The 22118-nt window shown below is 42.0% G+C and overlaps 9 protein-coding genes across 9 annotated transcripts; 4 read left to right on the top strand and 5 right to left on the bottom strand.

The window, feature by feature from the left end:
- Positions 1 to 1413: 1413 nt before the first annotated feature.
- CANTADRAFT_24298 (histidine phosphatase family protein) lies at positions 1414 to 2835 on the bottom strand (the record flags this gene model as incomplete). The annotated part of the gene is made up of 3 exons (XM_020207074.1): positions 1414 to 2312; positions 2371 to 2809; positions 2833 to 2835. The coding sequence occupies 3 exons, from the start codon at positions 2833 to 2835 to the stop codon at positions 1414 to 1416; spliced, it is 1341 nt and encodes a 446-aa protein (XP_020061847.1).
- A 1980-nt stretch (positions 2836 to 4815) lies between these two features.
- Positions 4816 to 7464, top strand: CANTADRAFT_27737 (uncharacterized protein). Its single transcript, XM_020208204.1, has one exon. The coding sequence runs from the start codon at positions 5000 to 5002 to the stop codon at positions 7277 to 7279; it is 2280 nt and encodes a 759-aa protein (XP_020061846.1). The 5' UTR covers positions 4816 to 4999; the 3' UTR covers positions 7280 to 7464.
- Positions 7465 to 7527: 63 nt separating this feature from the next.
- Positions 7528 to 8754, bottom strand: CANTADRAFT_58042 (glycoside hydrolase family 88 protein; the record flags this gene model as incomplete). The annotated part of the gene is made up of 1 exon (XM_020210761.1): positions 7528 to 8754. One exon carries the CDS (start codon positions 8752 to 8754, stop codon positions 7528 to 7530), a length of 1227 nt encoding a protein of 408 aa, XP_020061845.1.
- Positions 8755 to 9149: 395 nt separating this feature from the next.
- CANTADRAFT_149780 (dihydrodipicolinate synthase family protein) lies at positions 9150 to 10692 on the bottom strand. Its single transcript, XM_020206326.1, has one exon. It carries the CDS (start codon positions 10503 to 10505, stop codon positions 9546 to 9548), a length of 960 nt encoding a protein of 319 aa, XP_020061844.1. The 5' UTR covers positions 10506 to 10692; the 3' UTR covers positions 9150 to 9545.
- HXT2 (general substrate transporter) lies at positions 10393 to 12582 on the top strand. Its single transcript, XM_020208203.1, has one exon. It carries the CDS (start codon positions 10880 to 10882, stop codon positions 12512 to 12514), a length of 1635 nt encoding a protein of 544 aa, XP_020061843.1. The 5' UTR covers positions 10393 to 10879; the 3' UTR covers positions 12515 to 12582.
- A 364-nt stretch (positions 12583 to 12946) lies between these two features.
- Positions 12947 to 14129, top strand: CANTADRAFT_150306 (Aldo/keto reductase). The gene has a single exon (XM_020206327.1). The coding sequence runs from the start codon at positions 13380 to 13382 to the stop codon at positions 13983 to 13985; it is 606 nt and encodes a 201-aa protein (XP_020061842.1). The 5' UTR covers positions 12947 to 13379; the 3' UTR covers positions 13986 to 14129.
- Positions 14130 to 14165: 36 nt separating this feature from the next.
- CANTADRAFT_57944 (allantoate permease family MFS transporter) lies at positions 14166 to 15740 on the bottom strand (the record flags this gene model as incomplete). The annotated part of the gene is made up of 1 exon (XM_020210749.1): positions 14166 to 15740. One exon carries the CDS (start codon positions 15738 to 15740, stop codon positions 14166 to 14168), a length of 1575 nt encoding a protein of 524 aa, XP_020061841.1.
- Positions 15741 to 16772: 1032 nt separating this feature from the next.
- CANTADRAFT_24291 (uncharacterized protein) lies at positions 16773 to 17432 on the bottom strand (the record flags this gene model as incomplete). The annotated part of the gene is made up of 1 exon (XM_020207073.1): positions 16773 to 17432. One exon carries the CDS (start codon positions 17430 to 17432, stop codon positions 16773 to 16775), a length of 660 nt encoding a protein of 219 aa, XP_020061840.1.
- A 3093-nt stretch (positions 17433 to 20525) lies between these two features.
- Positions 20526 to 22005, top strand: CANTADRAFT_27732 (fungal specific transcription factor domain-containing protein). The gene has a single exon (XM_020208202.1). It carries the CDS (start codon positions 20808 to 20810, stop codon positions 21633 to 21635), a length of 828 nt encoding a protein of 275 aa, XP_020061839.1. The 5' UTR covers positions 20526 to 20807; the 3' UTR covers positions 21636 to 22005.
- Positions 22006 to 22118: the final 113 nt, after the last annotated feature.

The raw sequence follows: 22118 nt of genomic DNA, 5'->3' as shown, positions 1-22118 counted from the left end.
CAAAATAGTGAGTGCAGGACCTAGAAGTTTTCTGCTGAGTGAGAGTTCAGTCACCCTTAATATATTTGAATTATGATTATGTATTCGTAGAAACTAAATCTGTATCATACTCGCCGACACACTCCAGCTATGTACTGCCCATCAAGCAACCGAGTTGTCGTGGAGCCGGTAGATACTGCAGCTGTAAGAATAGTTCATCCCATTCCAATCCGCCAACAGAAAGCTAATTGGTCCACGAACAGTCTCACAAAGATAGACATCCCCAAATCCTCATGATTGCAACCCCATTCTGCATGTAGAAGTAGAGCATTATTTGTTGGGGAGATACAAAGCGAGTCCAAGTTAATCGCCGTGGGCCTGCTGGCAATGGTATCTTAGTGAGGTAGCGACACCAGAGAACAGCATCTACGCCCGCCAATCCGGTGTTATGTCAGCTGAAGTCCAGTACATGTTAGAAACGGATACTTCTAACACATGTTTTTCGCGACCAATGATTCAATGGCAGTTGTTGCCACCTTGGAACCAGCATTGTTGTCTTGAACGATGCTTTGCCAAACGGATGGCATCTCCCCTTTAATTGTCCCACCGTAATCTTTGGAAAACCTCGCATCGCAAAAAATTGATGTATGCTTCTCTCGTTCCTCTGTTAAAGCTCGGGGATATTTGCCGGGGTCATTGCAAAAATGCAATCAAGACAATACTAAGCTAATTTTGTAGCAGACTAGATGTGTCTCAAACGTAGAACCGTTCTAAAGCATTTCTGATACTTTAAGCGTATCGGAGTGTCGAAATCAAAGGTATGATGTAAGGGAGAGAATTTTGCAACGCCAACATCATCAAGAAGCTTTTATCACGATCCCGGCCAATTATTAATAACTCCCTTAAAGTTCAATTGTGCCAATAGAAACCAAGTTATCAAAACATCATATGGAAGTAACAAACAAAATTGATACTCGACGTAGGCTGTTGGGTCTTCTAGGGCATCGGAGTTTAAATTGACAACCGTCAAATGGCTTTCAGGAACTGGCACAAGTGGACCTTCATCCTTATTGTTTCCACGAATAAATACCTTGAACTTAGAAAGAAGTTAATGGAACATGCGAGTATTTAGTTTGTTGATTTCTTAAACATCTTACCTGAGCTTGTTCGATTTTATACTAAAGATAGAACAGAGAATTCTTGACATCCTACAACTCTACTGCTATATTTTTTGAGCATTCTTTGGCCGTTAGATTCAAATCATCCATATAAGTTCAAAACTATGACATTTTAAAGTGTCAAACTGTGCTAGCTAAAAGACCACGATAATGGCTGCGAAATGGGACACGTGACTAAAGATGATGGCAAAAGTTTTACACAACAGTCAATTGCCTCGATCTACATTTTAATCTCACAAAATTGCTCTGCTATGTATTACTTATCAAAGAAACTAGCATTGTGCTCTTGGTTATAGTTCCAGTAAAATTTAACAGAAGAAGGAGCTGAATCATCGAGTCCACATTGCTCACTATAGTTGATTTCACCAATTCTTTCCTGGATATAGTCTTCGTAGGCACTCAACTCGCATGAGAAACCTGGTCCAGAAGAACAATTTGGAATAGGAATAACGGCGTCATTGATGATGTACCTGACATAGGAGGTTTCACCACACTTATACTTCTCCGTGTATACTCGAGCACCTTGTGGACAAATGGATGAGTGTTGGTATGGGTATGGGAACGGGATGTAGTCAGTTGGCAAGTCCTCATTTGGAGCAAAGAGACCTAAAGCAGAGTGAAAAACCTCCAAGTCAGTATCGTGGGTGAAGGATAACCACACCTTATTGGAATTAGAATCGTCCTTTAACAAGGCCAAGGAGGAGTTCAACAATGTAGATCCAATAACTGCGGTTAAATTGTTACCAGGACCATTGGAGTAGTAGTAGCCCACATCAGCAGAGTATGAGTACTGAATGAACTCTTCGTTAGTGAATAAATCACAAATAGGAGAAGCACCTTTAACATTGATCTCATAGGCACACCATTGGAACAAGTTTCTAACATCGCCCAGAGTGATGTTGAGTCCTGGAGCAAACTTTTGAAATCTGGTTACAATGTTTTTCAAGTACTTTGTATCGAGCTCATCAACGTAGCTGTCAGAAGTGTCATTGTACAAAGCACAAGCGCGTCTAGGAGTCAAAGAGTTGATTCCTATTTTTTCGTCCTCATCAAACACAACGTATTTGACCTTATCGTCCTTATAATCGTCACCCAAGAATCCGTGGGCGAAATAGTTCCCGGTTTGGAAAACTCTTCCCGAGTTAGAAGTGAAAACTGGTAAGGTATCGTTCTATATTGTAAAGTGAGCCATACTTTCTTTTGAAAGCAGCACCATGCTTCAAGGCATCAGTGGTACCGGCGAAGTTAGATTCACTGTTCTTTGGTGATGTTTCCTTCCCGCACATGTCTTTATCGTCGACAAAGAACGTGTAGTCATTCAAGAAACCAAGGTCACCTGTATAGGTACCGTTGTAAGACTTGAGCTTCTTGTAGACAGCCTCAAGTTTCTTGCCACTACTAGTGGATGGGAATCTCTCTCCGTGTCTGGAAAACAACTGCACTTGTTCTAAGGTACACTGGTCTGGGATGTCGGTAGAGATCCCATAACCCTGGCGCTGGATATAAGGACCAGCACCTCCCAAGTACCTAATCACATTGTACAGTTCAACAGTAGCCTGTTGAGGACTAGCTAAACCTTGAAAAACTCCTTGGTTAACCAAGAGTAATCCGTTGTTTATCAATTTGGAGATAGCGACCACGTTTTTGTATGCCTAATTGTTGGATGGGGATTTACCATGGATAATTCTACCTACTTATAGTCCTTGGGACCATGATCAAGCTGAAAGACAGTCGGGTAGCTTCCGGTCAATATCTACCTAGATCTAGTTGCAACCATCCCGATTGATCTTCATGCATACGCAGGATGCCCCGTGGGAGATTGGCAGGTAACGGCCACTGGCCAAGTGCGTCAAGTCAGCATTACATAGACGGGGTCGGTTACAGATATAAAAGAAAAAAGAGACCCTTCTTGTTATACCAATATCCGAAGTTTATCTATCTTCTCAGTCGAAGCTTCCATATGAACCAAAACTCGGTTTCCGCTACCCCCAGCATGAAACAAACGCAGACAATTCTATGACTTTGACATGTCCTGCCTCCACCCATGACCAAATGCCAAGTTCTCCTGGACTCCCATGCCAAGAGAGTTCTGCGTGCCGGAATTAAGCAACTCTCCAATTACAGCACATAACCATCCAATACCGCGAGGAGTTGCCAGCTAGCTTGATTAGGTTTTCCGTCGTTATTGTTCTTGTATTGCCAAAGATCAACACTAATTTGCACTCATCAACAATAAGCTAGGCGGTGGAAAGCTTATGCTTGGCTGCTCAGTTCTCCTTCTCTCCGGTCCGCCTAGTTCCGGGTCACAACCCGTGGTGTCTAATTTCCATATTGCAAAATGGGGCTACCACATTAATTAATTTACCTTACCGGGCCATTCCTGGAGTCTGAGCTTATTCTTACAGACCAAGATACTTACTAGTCTCTCAGTTGTAGCTTGGCGATCAATACTTCGAGGATTCACATTCCGTCTAATTAAGCAGCAATCAAAGATCTACTATGTTCGGGTATTGGTTTGTTGGCAGTAGTATCCACCATGCTCTTGCAAAAGTCAATTTTTAAACTCTCTTCTCATTGATCGTCTTGAATCATTATCCGGTGGTTGCTGTTCTCTTTGAAGTTACTTGCACCACTCGCTAGTTTCAATATTCCAGGAGGTATTCCTTCTATATCTACCCTGTCAGTAGGCGGCACTGCAATTTTCATTTAGATTATCAGGCTCAGGAAACATCGCTGCGCCATTATGGTTAATTTATGCTCTTTCCTGTCAGAAATTATCAAATATTGTAAAAACTGCAATCATATTCCTTTAAAATACCAATAAACGATAACTCGATAAACAATTTCAAACACAAGCAGGTCTACTGCTGACTGGAAATGGAGGTTAGGGAGGGCATTGATTGATATGAGGATGCCAATAGTAAGAAGACGAAAACGCAAAAATAAACAAAATCAACATGTACCGTGAATCTTGTTTTGGCAGTCAATTAGTCAATGAAGTTCTTTTGGATGTGAATTTCTATTAAGAATAACATTTGATTAGCTATCGTACCTCTTTCGACCGAGAGATAAAACTTATCAATTCACCAGAATTGTTGCCAAATATACAAAAAATAATTCTTTATGATGATTGCTGCAAAAAGAATCCAAAGAGCACTCCAGTCAGATACCTCTTACAAGCGTGCTAATATCTGTGACAATATTGATGAACCAATTTCTTGAATCTCGCAAGCCTCGCGCAGCTTCCCAGGTCACGGGAAGATTTCCTAAAAAGGAAAGCATTCCTTAAAGGTCTAACCACCTATTGAGGCTCTGATAACAAGCGGTTCCAGATTAGTTGTTGAGCAAGTAACATACTTAGATTCCAAACTCAAGTTTGAAGCTAATCCTGCAGATAACCAGATCAAGTTAATTAACTTGAATCCATCATTTTGGAACAGGTGTCCAACACTTGGACTATCTGTCGAGGAGAGGTAGCACCCACACCCAGCCTAATGTGCCTGCACCGTTGCCAGCGGCACCAGTACCAATTTCGCCAACCTCCTCTCGAAGTTACTTACCCCGCTCCCCACCAAAGAGTGAAAAATTTGTATACCCCACGATAAGTCTGGGGTGCAGGATGACCGAGATCCAATGAGCCATCAAGATCCCAAGGTGGTTACAAGCGAATTACACCCTATATACGAGCAATCACAGCCCATACTATGAAAGGCCTGGAGAGGTATCGATGTGACGTCTTGGGCTGTGGGAAATCGTTCTCCAGATCCGACCATCTCGCAAGGCACAAGGTCAACCATGCTCCCCAAGTGTTATACCAGTGTGGAGCGCCAGGATGTACCAAAATGTTTGTGAGGAAGGATGTGAAAGAAAAGCATGAGTACCGTCATAACCTCAAGTTGGGCAAGATCAAGAGAAACAGGGATGCCCTTGGGACGGTGTTTCACCATGGACAATTCGAGTTGGATCAAGTATTGCACAAGGAAGACCCCGAAATCGCCCTAAGCAGTGAGCTTCTCGCCAGAGGTGTGGTCCGGCCTGCTATGAGCAGGACCATGAAGGACTACCCGGGAGAAGTCGACAAAAATATGACCTCTGCTAGCCCTAGTACCAGTGTCAGTGAATCCAATCCTTTGACCAACGGCCAGATCCATACCCTCAACAGCTTGTTGAACGACGAGCCCCTATACGAACATGTAAATAATGACAAGGCCACAAATTTTGCTCAGGAAGCAGATATTTCTAAAGACCCTGTCGGATTTGTTCCAACAGACTTGACACAATGGTTGTTCAACGATGAAGCATTCCTAAACCAAAGCACCAACTCCAGCCCCACCAGCAACATACTAAACGATCTCGACCTTAAGGCAGCTAAAATGTTGGAAGATGCCTTCTGTACCTCTCCCAACTTTCCCTTGGCAAACTACCAGACAAGCGTGGATGATCGTATAATACAATCAATGATCAGTTACATCCCAAAACTAGCACTGAAGCAGCTAGGGGTGATTCAAATCGAAAGATGCTTGGAGTTGTATTGGTCCATTTGTCACATCCAATTTCCAATTTTGCATAAGCCTTCCTTTGATACAGCCAAGGTTCATCCGCTTCTATTGCTCTGTATAATCATGATGGGAGCAGGAGTTGCTAGGTTTAGTGGTGTTAATGAATCAGAGATTCTCCACGATCCTCAAGATCTAGCAGACACTATTGCTGTACCATTGAGATGGTTGGTATTATCCTCGGATGATTTCTGTTCTCCTCCAAAGGCCTGGATTTTACAGGTGTTGATCATCCTTGAGATTTACGAAATCTTGCTTTCGTCTCGGAAATTGCATGAAAGAGCATACTTGCACCATGGCCTAAAAATACAGCTATTAAGGAGAAGTCCATTACTTGGAGGTGATCCCACCAATCAGTATAATGATTACAAGGAGTTGACCGAAGGTAGTGATGCGTGGAAAAGTTGGATTGAACTAGAGTCTCTCAAGAGGGCTACGTTGGTATCGTTTTATTTGGATACCATCCATGCAACTATTTTCGGACATGAAATAATATTGTTTGCTCATCAAATCAAGCTTCTGATGCCCTGTGATGATATGCTTTGGGAAATGTCAAATATTGACAAAAATAATTTACCTCCTCAAACTGAAACACCACGTTTTATCACTGCATTAACTAAGCTATTACATCAACAAAATTTTGATGTGGGACCGTTGAGTAAGAAGATTTTGTTAGCAGGCTTATTAACGATTAAAGTACAAATGGAGAAGAAGGACTTGGAAGTGACCTTCTTAGATTGGAAACCAGTCAAGGAATCATGGAAAGATACAATCTACAAAGCTATCGAAGTTTGGAGGGATGACATTTGTCACGAGGATTGCTGTGATTCCAGAAATGCATTTTATCTCTCCTCCTCCAACAATGCCGAATTGATGCCTGCTCCTTTCTCGATTGCGGACAAGAAATGTAAATTCCCAATTTATCATTTGTCGCAAACATTTATGAGAATAAAGCAGTACGACTGTATTATTTTTGCAGGTGCATCAAATAGAATGAATGTTAAAACAACTGACAGGGATTATAAAGTTGTAAAGGAGAGAATTAACACTTGGGCAAATTCATATAGTGGCCGAATATCTGTGTTGCATTGCTATATCTTCTTGAATGAAATGCTTTTCAAAGGAAACGAAAAATTATACTATAATCCTTCAAAAGATCCACTATTTCATCGCCCCAATATAGTGGCTCTGTCCTTATTTGTTATTTGGGCATATAATTATTCCTTAGGTGGTTCTGAGTCTTCAAGTTATCTTGAATACAGTGGAAGAGACAAAACCATTCAATTATCTAACTCAACTTTCAAAGAAGATGGTTATGATTATTTGAAGAGAATTATAGATACTCTAAAGGAGGAAACTTCTCAACAAACAATCTCTAACCGCTTGCTCAATGAGTACAACGAGATATTACCCAAGATAAAGAACAAACACTATCTTGTTGGTTTTTTGAGTTTGTTCCTAGAGGGTTTCAAGAGTTGTCAGTCAGAAGTTTGTAGGGAATATGGAGGATTATTGGAAAATTGCATTGAAAGAAGCTTGGGCAAAAAGTATAAGGTCATGCAGTAGTGTTGAACAAGAAAAAAGAACATTTTATGATCGGTTATATGGTGTATAATAAAAGTTTAATGGAGTAATCGAATGATTTGATGCCTAATGTGTACAAATACAAAAGCAAGTTCCTGAATGGCCAAGCTCTCTACACAAGCGTAAAGTGAACTTACGAACTTGAAGACACTTGCGGTCAAATTGAGATGTAGTTTCGTCGTATAGAGAATTTCTGTTTGGTTGATACCGTTTATTTCTAATAATTCTATCTAAATTATAACTCCCAACTCCAAAAGTTTGTTTCCCACAGCCAAAAAGTAGTAATCCGCATATACCAAGCCATGATCTGCGTGTCTCCTGATTGCATGCTCATTATTATTCATTGTGGAGTGATCTAAAAGAGTATCTTTCTCACTTTCAACGGAACCATCGGTAGTAAACCTGGACTCCCCATTGTATGTGAATTTGAGGGTATCAGAAACCAATTTGACACCCTTCTCCAAGAACTTGTTGTCCTTGGTGTGCTCGTATATCTTGAGTAGACCGAGTGCAGTTGCCATCGCTGCAGAAACATCCTTGATGTTATTGCTAGGGGCATCAAAGTCCCAAGCAGGAACTCCATCTTCCGATAGCCTGCTGAAAAAATACTCAGCAGAGTTAATAGCTGCCTCGAGGAATTGTTGCTTCTTGGTCCAGCCATATGCCTCAGCAAACCCTAAAACTGCCCAAGAGAGGCCTCTTGACCATGCCGATTCATCTTCATAGCCCTGATGGGTGAATTTTGCCTTTGGCTCGCCTGTTTCTTGGTCGTAATTAACAACGTGGTAACAAGACCACTCAGGGTACCTGAAGTGATTTTTCAAGGTTGTTTCTGCATGCTTGGTGGCAATGGTAGAGAGTCTCAAGTCTCCAGTTTTTGCAGCCACATAGTACAACAAGTCCAAGTTGCACATGTTGTCGATGATGACCAAGAAGTCCTTCTTCTTGTCAGTAAAATGTATCTCCTTGTTGTGGGATTCGTCCCAGCTTCTCATGCAACCGATTTTCTCATCAAACCTGGTAGCCAAAGAATTGGCTGCGGTGACCAAAACATCCAAACTCTCTTGGGTACCGAAAAGCTCATATTCTCTGATGAAGGAAGGACAAAATACAAACCCCAAATCGTGGGTGTTGGTCCTTGTAGCCTGACCTGGAAGATTAGTAGCCCACCATCTCGCAGCATATTGCAATTTCACTGGGTTCAACTTGTCCAGTGGAAAGTGTTTGGGATACTTTATGCTTCTCTCCACGAGAGCCCAGACAGACCCAGGAAAAAACCCTGAGGTCCAGTAGTCTATGGGATTATACTGGTACTTTCCATACGAATGCTCAGGGAATTCAGTTGGAGGGTTTTGGTCCTGGAGTTTACTAGCAGCGACACCCCAAATTTTAGCGACAGTCAGCTCTCCAAAGAGTTGATCTTCAAGTCCGTTCAAGAGGTTCTCAGCAGCAGGCATAGCGACGTTTAGTTATTGCAATTGCAGTGAATAAGATGCATAATGACCCGATCATGGCGGTTATTATATAGCATTACCGAATTGAGGATTTTGGTGGGGGATGGGAATTTTGTGGGGCAATCAGCGCGGGGTTAACATATGTCGGGAGGCTTTCGAGATATTGGTGGGGTACAGATCAGAGATCCTACAGATGAACGCCCTACACAGGAACAGCCGTACTATGCTAAGTTCCGACGAGTGCAGGGTCACCTACATATTTTGGTGGGGGATGTTACCAAGCCAAGTCGAGTGGTGGGGTTTTGCCCCAGGAGTGGTTGAAGGCACTAAAACGATATTTTGAGCAAATTAGACCTGGGGATAATACGAAGGCGCGTACTTGATGGGGTTGGGCGTAGCGCTGGTTATCCCTGGGGAAAATACGAGGGCGCCGATTTCGAAATTGATGGGGTGGGTGGGGATCAGCAATTAATTTGTGGGGAAAATACGAACTGTTTGATTTCTGGGACAAAGGGGGTCGGTGATTTCATTATTGATGGGGTTGGATAACCTTTTCAATTTCTGGGGAACAAGGTAATAGCCCGCATGTGGTGTGCTGCGAGTTAGAGTGTAGTTGAAAAAACCGAAGCTGAGACCAGTAGTGTGACCTCCTGGTAGAATTGCTCCTTGTATATGTTGTTCTGCGCTGCTTAATAGAACTATTCGACGTTACACTTGCCTCGCATCGGCTACCCGGTTCATTGAACTACGGTTTATCTAGGTATTTTTGTTCTTTATTGGTTCTACTTAATAGCCTATAAGGACTTTTCGATTTTGTGCAATGCCCTGATGTTGGCTTCGTGCTTACTGTATGCTTTGGCATCTGCAACCTTACTTAATGGTGGCCTGCCGGATAAGAGTTCGCCAAACCCGTGGATCTCATGTACGGCACGCTTGACACCAACCACATTCAACTCGGAAATCATTTCGTCTACCAAAGTGACTGCGTGCTGCAAGGCAGCAGCTTCTGCATTTTTGCCCTCTTTGTAAAGCTTGTAGAGCTGAAGCATCGTCTTGGGGAAAATTCCAGACAACCCATCGATGGCCCCACATAAACCTACCGAAAGAGCTGGAATCAAGACCTGACCAAGGCCAGTGAATGGCTTGAAGTTGTTTTCTTTAAAACGCTTGTTCTGGCCCAAGAGTGTGTAGGTAGCCAAGTTGAAGTGCGTGAGCTTGACACCCACGATGTTGGGGTTTTCAGATAACGCAAGGAAGGTGTCAATGTTAATATCGACCCCGTTGCACGTTCCTGGGAAGTTGTAGATAATGATTGGGAGATGGGAGCTGTCAGCAACTTCATTGAAGTAATCGACAAGGCCATCCTGGCTGACCAAATTGGGACCAAAAAATCCCGGAACCAACACAATGAGGAAGTCAGCGCCGACTTCAGCAGCCAACTTCGATTCCTCGATCACGTCTCGGGCACTCAGAGGTGGCACTCCCGCAATGATCTTAAAGTTTCTGTCAGGAATCGCATCACGAATAGCCTTCAACGATGCGAGCCTCTCACCCATAGTGAGATTCGCAGCCTCCCCCATGGACCCGGATACCACCAAACCCTGGATACCCTTCTGGTAGAGCATGGTGGCATGCTTTACCTGGGTTTTGGTGTCCAAAGTGTGGAGGCCATCGTCCAAAAAGTAGGTGATGATGGGGGTATAGATGCCGTCGGGGACAACGGCGACTGGAGATTCGGGGACAGCTTGGATCATGATAGTAGCGACAGGATCTTTCTCTTACAAATCACCACCCAGCCAGAAGCATATATATAAGTCTACGGCTTTGGTGCCGCTTCAGCCCCGCAATCGGTTTTGATGGGGGATCTGTGGTGGGGGACGCGGCTCCAGTTTGGTGGGGGAGGAGATTCGAAAATGATCTGGGGTACACCTAAAAACTCTGGGGAACTACTATGAGATAGCCCGATACGGTCATTTCTTCCGAGCATACTTGTCTTCCAGCGTGGATATAGCGTGTCGCTTTTTGGTGGGTCCCAATATAAATAGACGCCTGATTTTCTCTTTCGTTCATCATCATCTTGGCCATCTCGACCAACAAACACTTAGCTTCTGCAACTCATCTCCCAACCATGAGCAAGGAAGCCTCTTCTAACAAGGAAGTCGCTTCGGTCCAGTTAAATCTGTTGGAGTCCCAGTCCCAGGAAAGTCACCTCAAGCTTGAGGATGTCACCCCCAAGTTGGACAAGATCTGGTTCAGATACCCATGGTTATTCAGACTCAATTTTCATCTTGCCGGCTCGGTGTTGGTCTTAGTTGCCGGAGGCTTTGACGGTACTATGATGAACAATTTGCAGTCATTGCCCAGTTGGAACAAGTACTTTCACAACCCCCATGGCTCCGACCTTGGAAAGTTGAACATCGGTACTGCCATTGGTGGTTTGTGCTGGATGCCTTTTGCGTTCTTTCTTACTGACATCCTTGGAAGAAAGAAGTTGATTATTCTTGGTAACCTCATCATCATCATTGGTGCTATCCTCCAGGGTTGTGCTACTAGTATTGCAATGTTTATTGGTGCCAGATTTTTGATTGGTTTCGGAGGTATTTCCTTAGCTGGTGCCTCTCCTTTGTTAGCTGAAACAGCTTACCCTACTCAAAGACCAGCTCTTACCAGTTTCTTAGCTGCTTCCTTCCCTCTTGGCTCTTTTGCTGCCGCATTGATCACCTGGGGACCTTACAATACCAGCATGAAATACAACGACTGGTCCTGGAGATTGCCTTCTCTCTTGCAGGTTTTCTTTCCTATTATCTCTACTATTGCCGTTTTCTTTGGTCCTGAGTCTCCTAGATGGTTGATTTCCAAAGGAAGAGAAGAAGAAGCCTTCAAAGTTTTGACCAAGTACCATGGTGGTGGTGATCCTGATAGTGCTCTTGTCAAATTCGAACTTTCTGAAATCAAAGCAGCCATTGCAATGGAAAATGCCAACACCAAAAACAAGTGGCTTGAATGGTTCAGAACTCCTGCCAACAGACACAGGTTGGGGATTATTATGGGTTTACCAGTGATGATGCAATTCTGTGGAAATGCCTTGATTTCGTACTACTTAACTATTATTTTGAACAACATTGGATTCACTAAGACTACTGATAAGTTGAAAATTAACATTGGTTTGACTATCTATGGGTTAGTTTGGTCGTACGTTGTTTCAAGTATTTGTGGTCGCTTTAAGAGAAAAACGTTGATCATTACCTCCTACGCTTCCATGTGTTTCTTCTTCGTGATTTGGATCGTGTTGTCAGCTCTTAACCAGCAGAGACATTTCAAGGACAAATCTTTGGGAAATGCTATTGTTGCCATCATATACTTGTACCAGGGATGTTACCATATCGCATCCCCCATTGCCGTTACCTATGCTATGGAAATCTTGCCATTTACCTTGAGAGGTACTGGAATTGTTATCTACCAATTGTTTGCTAATGTTGCTCAGTTCTTCAACACTTATGTCAATCCTATTGCGATGGAAGCAATTGAATGGAGATACTATATTGTTTGGTGCATTTGGTTAGTGGTGCAGATTGCAATTGTCTACTTCTTCTTCCCTGAAACATACGGCTTGGCCTTAGAGGAAATAGCTGTCGTGTTTGGTGATGAGATTGGAGACATCAAAGAAGCTGGTCACAGAGCAGTTGAGGGTGGCCAAGTCTTTGAAGAAAAACCAGTAGTCAGCACCGAAGAAGATGTTACGAGGACCAGGAGCAAGAGCTAAAACACAAGAGGGTATCGAGCTGGAAATGTGACGCTTCATCATTCTCAACCTCTCTAATAAGCTTTACAGTTCAGTATATGTTTCAAATGAATGTCTAAAAAGTCTAAATATTGTAATGCGGGTAGAATGACACCCAAGAAAAGGCTAAAACTACACCTTAATCACCAAACTATTAATACTATTTCGTAGTTGAAACAATTGTAGTCGGAGTTGATGAAAAGCAGACTTGATAGGTGAGCCTCGTCAGCTGTTTCTGAGGCAAATTAGAGGCCATTTGTAGCACCAATGTGTTAACCATGCCGCCTTGCCTGATTTTCCAGTTTAGAGCCTTCATACATGCGGTTGCCTGATTGGGCAGGTTGTCCCACGACAGTTTTGCAAAACTGGGGACTCTATTTAGTGGGGTATACATTTTGGTGGGGGTTCTGGTGGGGGAGGCTTTACTGTATAATTATAAAGCAACCCACGGTTCTTGCTCAATTAGAACAAGAATCTATACAATGACCACTTACAAGTAAGTAGCCAAGCTCCACTAGCGACATTTCTAACATCAAGATCCTCCAAAACCTACAAGCTTTCCAATGGCAAAGAAATCCCAGCGGTCGGACTCGGCACCTGGCAATCGCCCTCAGAGCAGGTGTACAGCGCCGTGATCTCTGCCCTCAAAGCTGGCTACAGACACATAGACACTGCCTGGGCGTACCAAAACGAAACTGCAGTTGGCAAAGCCATTAAAGACTCGGGAGTGCCTCGTGAAGAGATATTTGTCACCACTAAATTGGCACCAATCCAGCAAGTCAATGCAGCCACCGCAATCGACGAATCGTTGAAAAACCTCGGATTGGAATATGTTGACTTATACTTGATGCATTGGCCAATAGCATTGAACCCAGAAAATAAGAGTCATCCGTTCATTCCATTATTGCCCAGTGGAAAGCGTGATATATTATTGGACTGGGATTTCGTTGAAGGCTACGAGGAACTCCAAAAAATACACGCCTTAGGTAAGGCAAAGTCTATCGGTGTGTCCAACTTTAGCGTTACTAACTTGAAGAAGTTATTGGCTGATCCAAGGACAAAGATCAGGCCGGTGGTGAATCAAGTAGAATTGCACCCATACTTACCTCAACACAAATTGCTTGCGTATGCCAAACAAGAGGACATTCTCTTACAAGCATATTCGCCATTGGGCTCTACAGACCTGCCATTGCTTACCGACGAGGTCATTTTGGAACTTGGCAAAAAGTATGAAGTAGCTCCAGCAACGATCTTAATCAGTTGGGCAGTGTGGAGAGGCACTGTGGTTTTACCAAAATCAGTCACATCTTCAAGAATTGAGAGCAACTTTAACATCGTTACCTTGTCTGATGAAGACGGTAAGAAGATTGACAATATTCACGTTAACAAGGGAATTCAAAGATTGATTATGCCTGAATGGTCCCCTGTTGTGGTCTTTGATAGCAATGAGTGATTATTGTGCTCCTTGGTGGATCTTGTGGAGCAGCATTACAGACAATTTAAGTTTGCTTAGTATTGGACACATATACAAAAGATATTAAATAATGAAACAAAGAACCCGTCAATGTTAATTCGTAATTCATGTAAAGTAGAAAGGCATAATTAAGTAATCATTTGATCACATAAACCAAGTTTATGCAGTATATCTGAAGAAAGGATTTTGCTTATCTGTCAAATCAGCAAACTCGATATTCTCTATATTCATGAATTCAGCATTGTCCGCTTCAGCATTATCTCTTCTCTTATTTTCGTAAGTGTAATAAAGTAGAATCAAAACCAAGCACACCAATGAAACCAGAGAGAACGTAAGCATACATACCTTTGCAGTAGTATACTGTGGTGCTTCCAGATCTATGAAGGTTTGGGGTCCAACAAGGTTTCCCACACAATATCCAATCAAAAAGATTGCACTCACGGTAGTCTTCTTGGTATGACCAGCAACATTGCTAGCAATACTTGATAAGATGCAAATGAAACCCAATGGTGCAAGAGCATTAAGACAATACCCCGCAAACTGTGCATTGTGGTTATCAACGAATCCCAAAAGACATTGGCCAACAACAGTGACGACCGTAGCAAGGATGGCCCAGGCAAGTCTAATAGGGTAAAATTTGTAGCAACATGCGAAAAGTGTACACCCAACAAACTCAATGGCACCAAAAGGCATTTGCATCAACAAAGATTGCTTTTTAGAATATCCAAATCCTTCCGATAACAAAATAGCGCCAAAGTTTGTAAGCCCACCATTAGGGACATTATTGGTGATTGCAAACAGAAAAAATAACCATGTTTTGATATCGGTGAAGGCCTCGATGAATTGTTCTTTCTTGAAATGCTTGTTTCCAAACCCTTGTTGATTGACTCTGATTCTTTCAATGACCAACCTCTTGTCCTCTGCATTCAAAAACCAAGCCTTTGAAGGGGTATCAGGAACGTGCGCAAGAATAACGAAACCAATGAAAATTGTCAAACAACCAGTGATAATGAAAATCAATTTCCAAGCAGTGATGGAGTAGCTTCCAGCATTATTAACAACATTATAGGCAATAGCTCCACTTCCCAAAATTTGACCAATACCATTTGAGGAAAACCACAAAGCAGTCCTCAAGAAAGTTTCCTCTTTTCTATAATACTGGCCTGTGATGATAACAAAAGCTGGGGTTATACTCAGCTCAAGCATTCCTAGAATAGTTCTCAACGCAATAAAGCCCGCATACTGTGGGACCGAGTGTAAACTCAATATCACACCCCAAGTAATCACAAACACCCCAACTGTCTTAGCAACAGGGAATCTTTGCAAGATTCTGACTGCAGGGAATTCGAAGAATAAGTATCCAATGTAGAAAGCGGAACCCGTCCAGGAGTACATATCACCTTTCATGTGCAAGTCAGTTCTAAGTCCAACAATAGAAGCGTAGGAATTTGAGAGCTTATCCATGAATTGAAGGCAGTACAATAAGCACATGATCGGCATCATGTAAAGATCGATTTTTCTTAAGAGCTTCTTGTCTCTTTCTGCATCATATTCGATCAGCCCTTCGTTGTCTAAAGCATATTTCATAGCATCATCAACATCTCCAGTGATATTAAAAGGTTTCCCTGTGTGTGGTGAAATTATGGTGGCCAATACTTCATCTCTTTCCCTCAAGTCTTGGCTGGTGAATGAAAGCACAGTGTCAAGTTTTTCATCTACCCCGGATTTCAGCATGGTGATAGATTTTTGCCCAACTAAACTGAGAAACCCTGCCTATTAAATATGCTACAACATCCATACGATGAATTATTTCTTGCTCGTGATCACAGATCATAATTCTGCGGGGAGATGCGTTGATAACAAGTTCGTACTCTTATCTATTCCGCTCTTGTAATTTGCGTTATCCAATTTAGTGCTGAGCCTGCGCGATTGACAGCCTGTGCTTTGCAGATCTCAAGGGTGCGTTCGAAGACCCTGAACTAGCATTACTGCTAGCTTCGAACTGCAAGAGCTTGGCCTACTTTCCGACATGAAGAGCAGCGGAGGTAGGTGACTTGTGGGGAACGGTGGGGATTGATGTACTCACCCAATTCCAGGGTGCTAAAGGCTCAAAACGGTTCAACGCGCTTGATAAGATGTAACTGGGAATTCGGATGCGCATACCTGTTCGACAACTGCCCAAGGTGATGCGGTCCCTGCAGTCAGTTAGCCCCCACAGATATTTTATTATAGATGTAACAGTGTGAAAAGTTTAGCAACTAAGTCCGGCAACGGGGAAGTCCATTGAAGAAACACGTTGCTGCTGTGACTAGAAGTAATCCAACTATCCGATATTTTGTAATCCTATTGTTTCCTTTGTTTTATTATAATCCTGTACCAGAGAGTCTCCACCAGCATATAACGTGTGTTTCTTATCACCTAGGCTTTTAATAATGGGACTTATCAGTCCCTAAATCATCCCGGATCGGGAGCTGGATCTTTGCTCCGACGCTTATCTACGTTCATTTTTGTGTGATATGACAGATGTCTGCTTTTGACGATCGCGGTTAGAAATCCGTCTTCAGGAACAAGAATGTAGTGTATATTGATGTCTGAAAATTCCAGACTATTGCAGTAAAGCTGAAGGAGAACAAGATGTATCAACTTCCCAACCAAGCATATCAGAAATGGAAGCTGATGTGGAAGTGTTGAGGAGTGGCTGAACTAACAGAAATCTCCCAACAACCCTCTAAGCTCTCTTCCTTATTAACAAACACTTCCATGCTCCTATCGAGAGACCTTGTACTTGCAAAATTGGAATTTGTACTGAGCGGCTGAAGAAATGGCAAAATTGCCTTCAGAAACGTAACATTCGTAAGCAGAGTTCCAATATTCTTTCCCTGACAAAACACAAACACAGTCTCTAAGAGATATACCACCTTCAGCATGGCATTTCTTCTGAATGTTCTTGGTAGTAGTACAGCTGCTTGAAGCTATTGTGTCTCGCTTATCATTGTATCCAGTTGAATTAGTACCACTTGAGACAAACTGAGTTGAATTGGCATAAGGATTGGATCTCTTAAGCACCGGTGAATCTTGCTTGGTGGTTGCAATACTAGTAGAATTCCATTTACCCGGAGAAGGAGTTTGGGAGAGATCATGGCGTCTCGAATACTCGTTTGAATTGTTTACTCTTGATGCTGTAAGATTAGTAGGAACAAAGTCACGTTTGAATACCCTTCTTGTAGGCTCTTCTTGAGAACGGTCATTATAAATGATTCCACGGCGCTCAACTAATTCCCAAGTAAGGTTTCCTTTAGGACCTCCTCTTTTCTGCAAACCAGCGGTATTGTTTGTAAGAGCCTCAACAGAATTCTGGCCTTGAAAGGTTTTAGTAGCAGTAGAAAATGTTAAGATAGTGAACAAGACGATTGGGCTAAGCTTCATATTGTAGTAATGTAAAGGACTAATAAAATTAAAGCCTGGGGTATATCTTCACATTTATAGACATTTTAGATGCCTATACTAGCCGAAAACTATGCTCAGAGTAGTCCGAAGTTGCTATAGCTTGACAATCATGAATATGGTATTGCTCTTTTATGAACACTATTCGTTCTTATACAAAGCACATTCAAATTGCCTAGTCTCACAATAGGGTCTATCATATCTAGCCAGCCGTACCTAATAACTTAAATTGATTATTGTTCCTTATGTTCCTGAATAACGTAAGTAACAATAAGCCCTTATTGTTCACCGAGACCTGCTATTATTGAATCTGTTGAACAAAAGATTCTTAGAAAATGAAGTAGATGAGATAGATGCCTTCGATATGAGATGATATCCGAATAGCGAAAATAAGCTGTGAATGGAAGATTAATAAACTTGAAGTGGAGATAGCTTCCTCAAGGTCGTCAACTTATGCTTGCAGCTCAATATACATAGCAGCATTTGTATTTAAATGGTTGATGCCCAGAACGTAACAATAGCAAAATGTCACTCTTGCGAACAATGCAGGCTTGATATCGTTCCTCCATCGGGGCACCAGATGCCTCTATATGGAGTATTTGCAAGCACTAATCATCATCTCTTATCATTATTGGGCGATATACCGCTAGCAACCTTTCCAGTACCAAATGGTAATAAAGCACCATAGTTCTTGAACAATCAACTCATCACTCAACTCCTAGCCTAAACAAGGGCCTGGGTGCATATTGAAAAATCGTAGGTGTTTTGCCTGTTCAGACTGAATATCCACTATAAGTTGAATAGATCTTGATACGTTTAGGTCAATTTTATCTTAATTTGTTTAAATTGCCAGCATTCACTTGGTAGTTATCTGATTTTTTTAACTACAAGGGTATTAAATAAGAAAGTAGTACTTCGATGAGCGCTCCCAAAAGGTTTTGCTCAATAACCTCTAGAGATAGAACAAACCAACGCGAACGAAATTATCTAGAGGGTATTCATGAAGTACGACAATAGTTGGTGCATCGAATCACTTCCAGCACTCCATAAACACGTCATTCTAAAGTGAGAAAAAATACTTAAAGTTACTAACATACTGGTAGTTTTTGTGACAAACCGGAAATTAAATTACCTTTGCTTTCAATTCAAAGCCCAACAAAGCCCTTTGCTGTTGCTCAAGTTCTCCAATTTGGATAGAGATGTATGTCCGCCTAAACATGAATGTCGGGCCGGACTTATTCAAGTGCGTCTCGGTTAGTAATATATTACTGATACAATTCGAATATACATGGAATTACTCCGATTACTAATCTTTTAGGATAGTCCAAGCATGTTTTCTGGATTTTACAAGCCCTCTTGGATGTCATGTTTAGCCCTAATGTCCTAATATGATTTCATCAGCTAATATTAGTGATTTGACCATGATGGTCATATTTTTCTTTGACCTGTCAAACTAGCGTCAGTCATAGGAAGCAATTATGGAGGCGCAAGAGAAGCAATATTCTGCGAAGAACGCTCAATTCATCAGTTTAATTTGGCAAGGTTGCCTTGCCAGATCGGAAGGTGAGCCTGTATGAAGCTTATCCAACGATACTTCAAACCATATAGGACTTACTGCACCAAAGGAAATGTTACCCTCCTTTGTGTAATATCAATTTGGTCATGTGGGGTAAGTAACCAACTACCGGCCCGGAAGGCAATTGCGGAATTGAACCAATGGGCCCGTAGTTAGTAACCTACTGCCAACATGCCCGAAAGCTCCTTTGGGCAACACCATAGGAAGACACAATCCTAACAGTTGAGACATTTCTATCGTTGCAATGTTAATAAGCACTTGGCCAGGTGTCACCTCTAGATTCTTGATGGCGTTATCCTTTCTCAGAGATCTAAGTCTTTAGTAAAAATTGACGCAAGAATTGCCGACGCAGGAGTATTACTACTTCAATCTTCGCATATATTTTTTCGGATTCTGTAGTTCTATAGGGCAAGAATGTGGAAAATGTAGTTACTGGCATATTCTTCCAAGAGAGTTAGGCACAAACTATAATTTGAAGGGGAGGGTAAAGTGGTTATTTCGAGAGATGCAAAGTCGTTTGAATCAGTCAGCAGTATGCTCCTAGAATAATCTTTGTAGATTTAACCTCTTGTTAAGTCTTCGGACATAGGGGAGAAGCTTTGATGATCAATCACCATGTGTGCCAGAACTCTTAAGTTATCTTAAGCTATCATTGTGCAAACACTAATTAGAGACAAGCGAATGTATAATGTTAGAGGTGAGATACGGTAACCTACTGGCCTCGTGGAAGAAGGAGCCTTGCATCGAATCAATGTCAATAATGTGGCGAACAGTAGGAAAAGAAATAAATGAAATTACACAAATGTTCGCGTATAACAACCGATATTCTTGTTATGCATCAGCGGTTCTTACTCTCTATTATGTCGGCCCCTGATTTAGGGCAGTCGCACGGCACTAGGTACAGACTCTTTGTCTATAGAATAGGATGACTTATGATTGACCGTTTTTATCCTTAAGGTATCGCGTACACCATATGACCTTCCGATATAATCTTAAATGGATTCTATCTGAGGAATTTGGAACCACGGGCACTATGGGGATGGTCTCTTTGCTTATGTTGATTTTTCAAGTCAATATATAACTAATGACTAGTAGACCAGTGAATCATTATCCGAGCCGGGCTTGTAACGTCGAAAATGCGGAGGCACAAATAACTCGTACGAAAAATAAACTCGACCCTTTGTTCTGAAAATCCACATTCGTGTTTTGCTAACATATTTTTTAATCTTACGACTATCATGACGACAGCATGCTTGGACTTCTTTAGTGATAACCCAATCAATTACCAGACTGGACATTCAATTATTAAATTTCTTTTTTTGAACTATAGTGAACTTCATTTATATGGACCGGTCCGTCAGGTCAATTAGTGGAGTCATGCAATGACATTGATCTATACTACTTACCTTCATTGATCAATTCATAGTTTAATATAAAATAGTTCCTTATTAAACTTATCTCAACTGATTGTTTTCAGAATTCTTGCAACCATGCGTTCACCTGCCAGTGGAAAGCTTGATAACAAATCCACAAATGACCTGACAAAAACTGTCAAAAGGAAAAGAAAGTACTCACGCCCTTGTGATAGATGTGCTCTTCGGAAGATCCGTTGTTCTGATGTCAGGCCTTGTGTGAGGTGCACTGACGGTAATCATCAATGTACGAGCAACAGAATACGCAAAAAGTGTGGACCCAAAAAGAAAACCAAAGAGAAACAACCCCAAGTCATCCAAACAAAGAGCTATTCAGTTTCTTCTGATTCATCTTCCAGTGTTTTCAGCATGGACAATTTTACTGAAAATAGCTCGGTAACGGATCTCAGCACTGTCTTCTCTCCGCTTCCAGAAGCTGCACCAGCCATCAAGATAGCTGATGTGGTGTGGTACTTGCAGGCATACCAAAGTTGGTTTTACAGCGTTTGGCCTGTGGTTTCAACTTCGAATTTGATATTTCGTCTATCAAATATAGATTTTCAGAAGACACTTTCCTACGAAGACTCATTACCATATGCTCTATCACTTTCGATAAGTGCTGCAATTGCCAATCAGATTGAGGCTTCCTCCATGTCTGTCATGGAATTGCCTCCATTGATGGAAGCAGACCGATATGCTCTGGAAGCATTGAGGATTAGAGACGTTTATGCTCATAGTATGATACCATGCACTGAGACTATATTAACATCATACTACTTGTACGTCTATTTCACTACCGTCCGTGGAGGTACACAAGCTTCGCTACAATATTTACAGGAGGCCGTTTCTACGACACAGCAGTTAGGATTGCACAACCCAATGACTTATCTTACAAAGTCTCCTCACGAAACACACCTGTTGTCAAAAGTGTACCATTTGCTCCTTGTCACGGAGAGGGTAATTAGTATTCAGCATGGATTTCAACTGGTTCTTACTACTGGTATTCCTCTTCCAACAATAGAAGACGACGAGTACCCTTTTGCATTAGTTGAATTTGTTGATCTATTAAAATTGTTTGTGAATTCAGAAGCAACGATAAACCCAAAAATTGAAGTTTTGGCTAACAATATTAATGACTCAAGCAGCTCGGGGAACATACCCAACTTGAACACGAATTACAATGACAGCTACAGGTAGTTGTGTGATTCTATCGAGATATTTCAGCAGGGATGATTCAAAACCCTTGAAGCTTGTGGTCTTGCTAGACAACTTTCAATTCGATGTAACCACACCAAAACTTGTACGCTCTAAGCCCCATACATTTGCTCCACCAGATAGCCGTGCCAGTTCTTTGGTCTTCAGATTTAGAACCCCTGCATCCCCTTGATGGGCATTTGCAGTTCCCGAAACCACTATTGAATAGGACATTTCGCATTACAATAGACATGCGCTGAAATAACTACCGTAAGCCAGGGTACGGCGGGTATAGTATTCCCCGCAAACCCCACCGTCCCCATCTAAGCCTAAATACTTGATTCGATGGAACACCCCAGTTCGGAGTCGGACTTATTACTGGTTCTACCCGGCCGGCCTCCACCAATATATATTTTCTATGTCATGCGGCGCTTGGTTTAACCGTTATGTTCTATTTGCGCGTCTTCACGCCTCGGCCCCCTGTTC

The sequence above is a fragment of the Suhomyces tanzawaensis genome (genome assembly GCF_001661415.1).
Source record: "Suhomyces tanzawaensis NRRL Y-17324 unplaced genomic scaffold CANTAscaffold_10, whole genome shotgun sequence".
Taxonomy (NCBI): domain Eukaryota; kingdom Fungi; phylum Ascomycota; class Pichiomycetes; order Serinales; family Debaryomycetaceae; genus Suhomyces; species Suhomyces tanzawaensis.
Note: the sequence above shows the minus strand (reverse complement) of the source record. Positions and strands in the feature narration are given on the sequence as shown.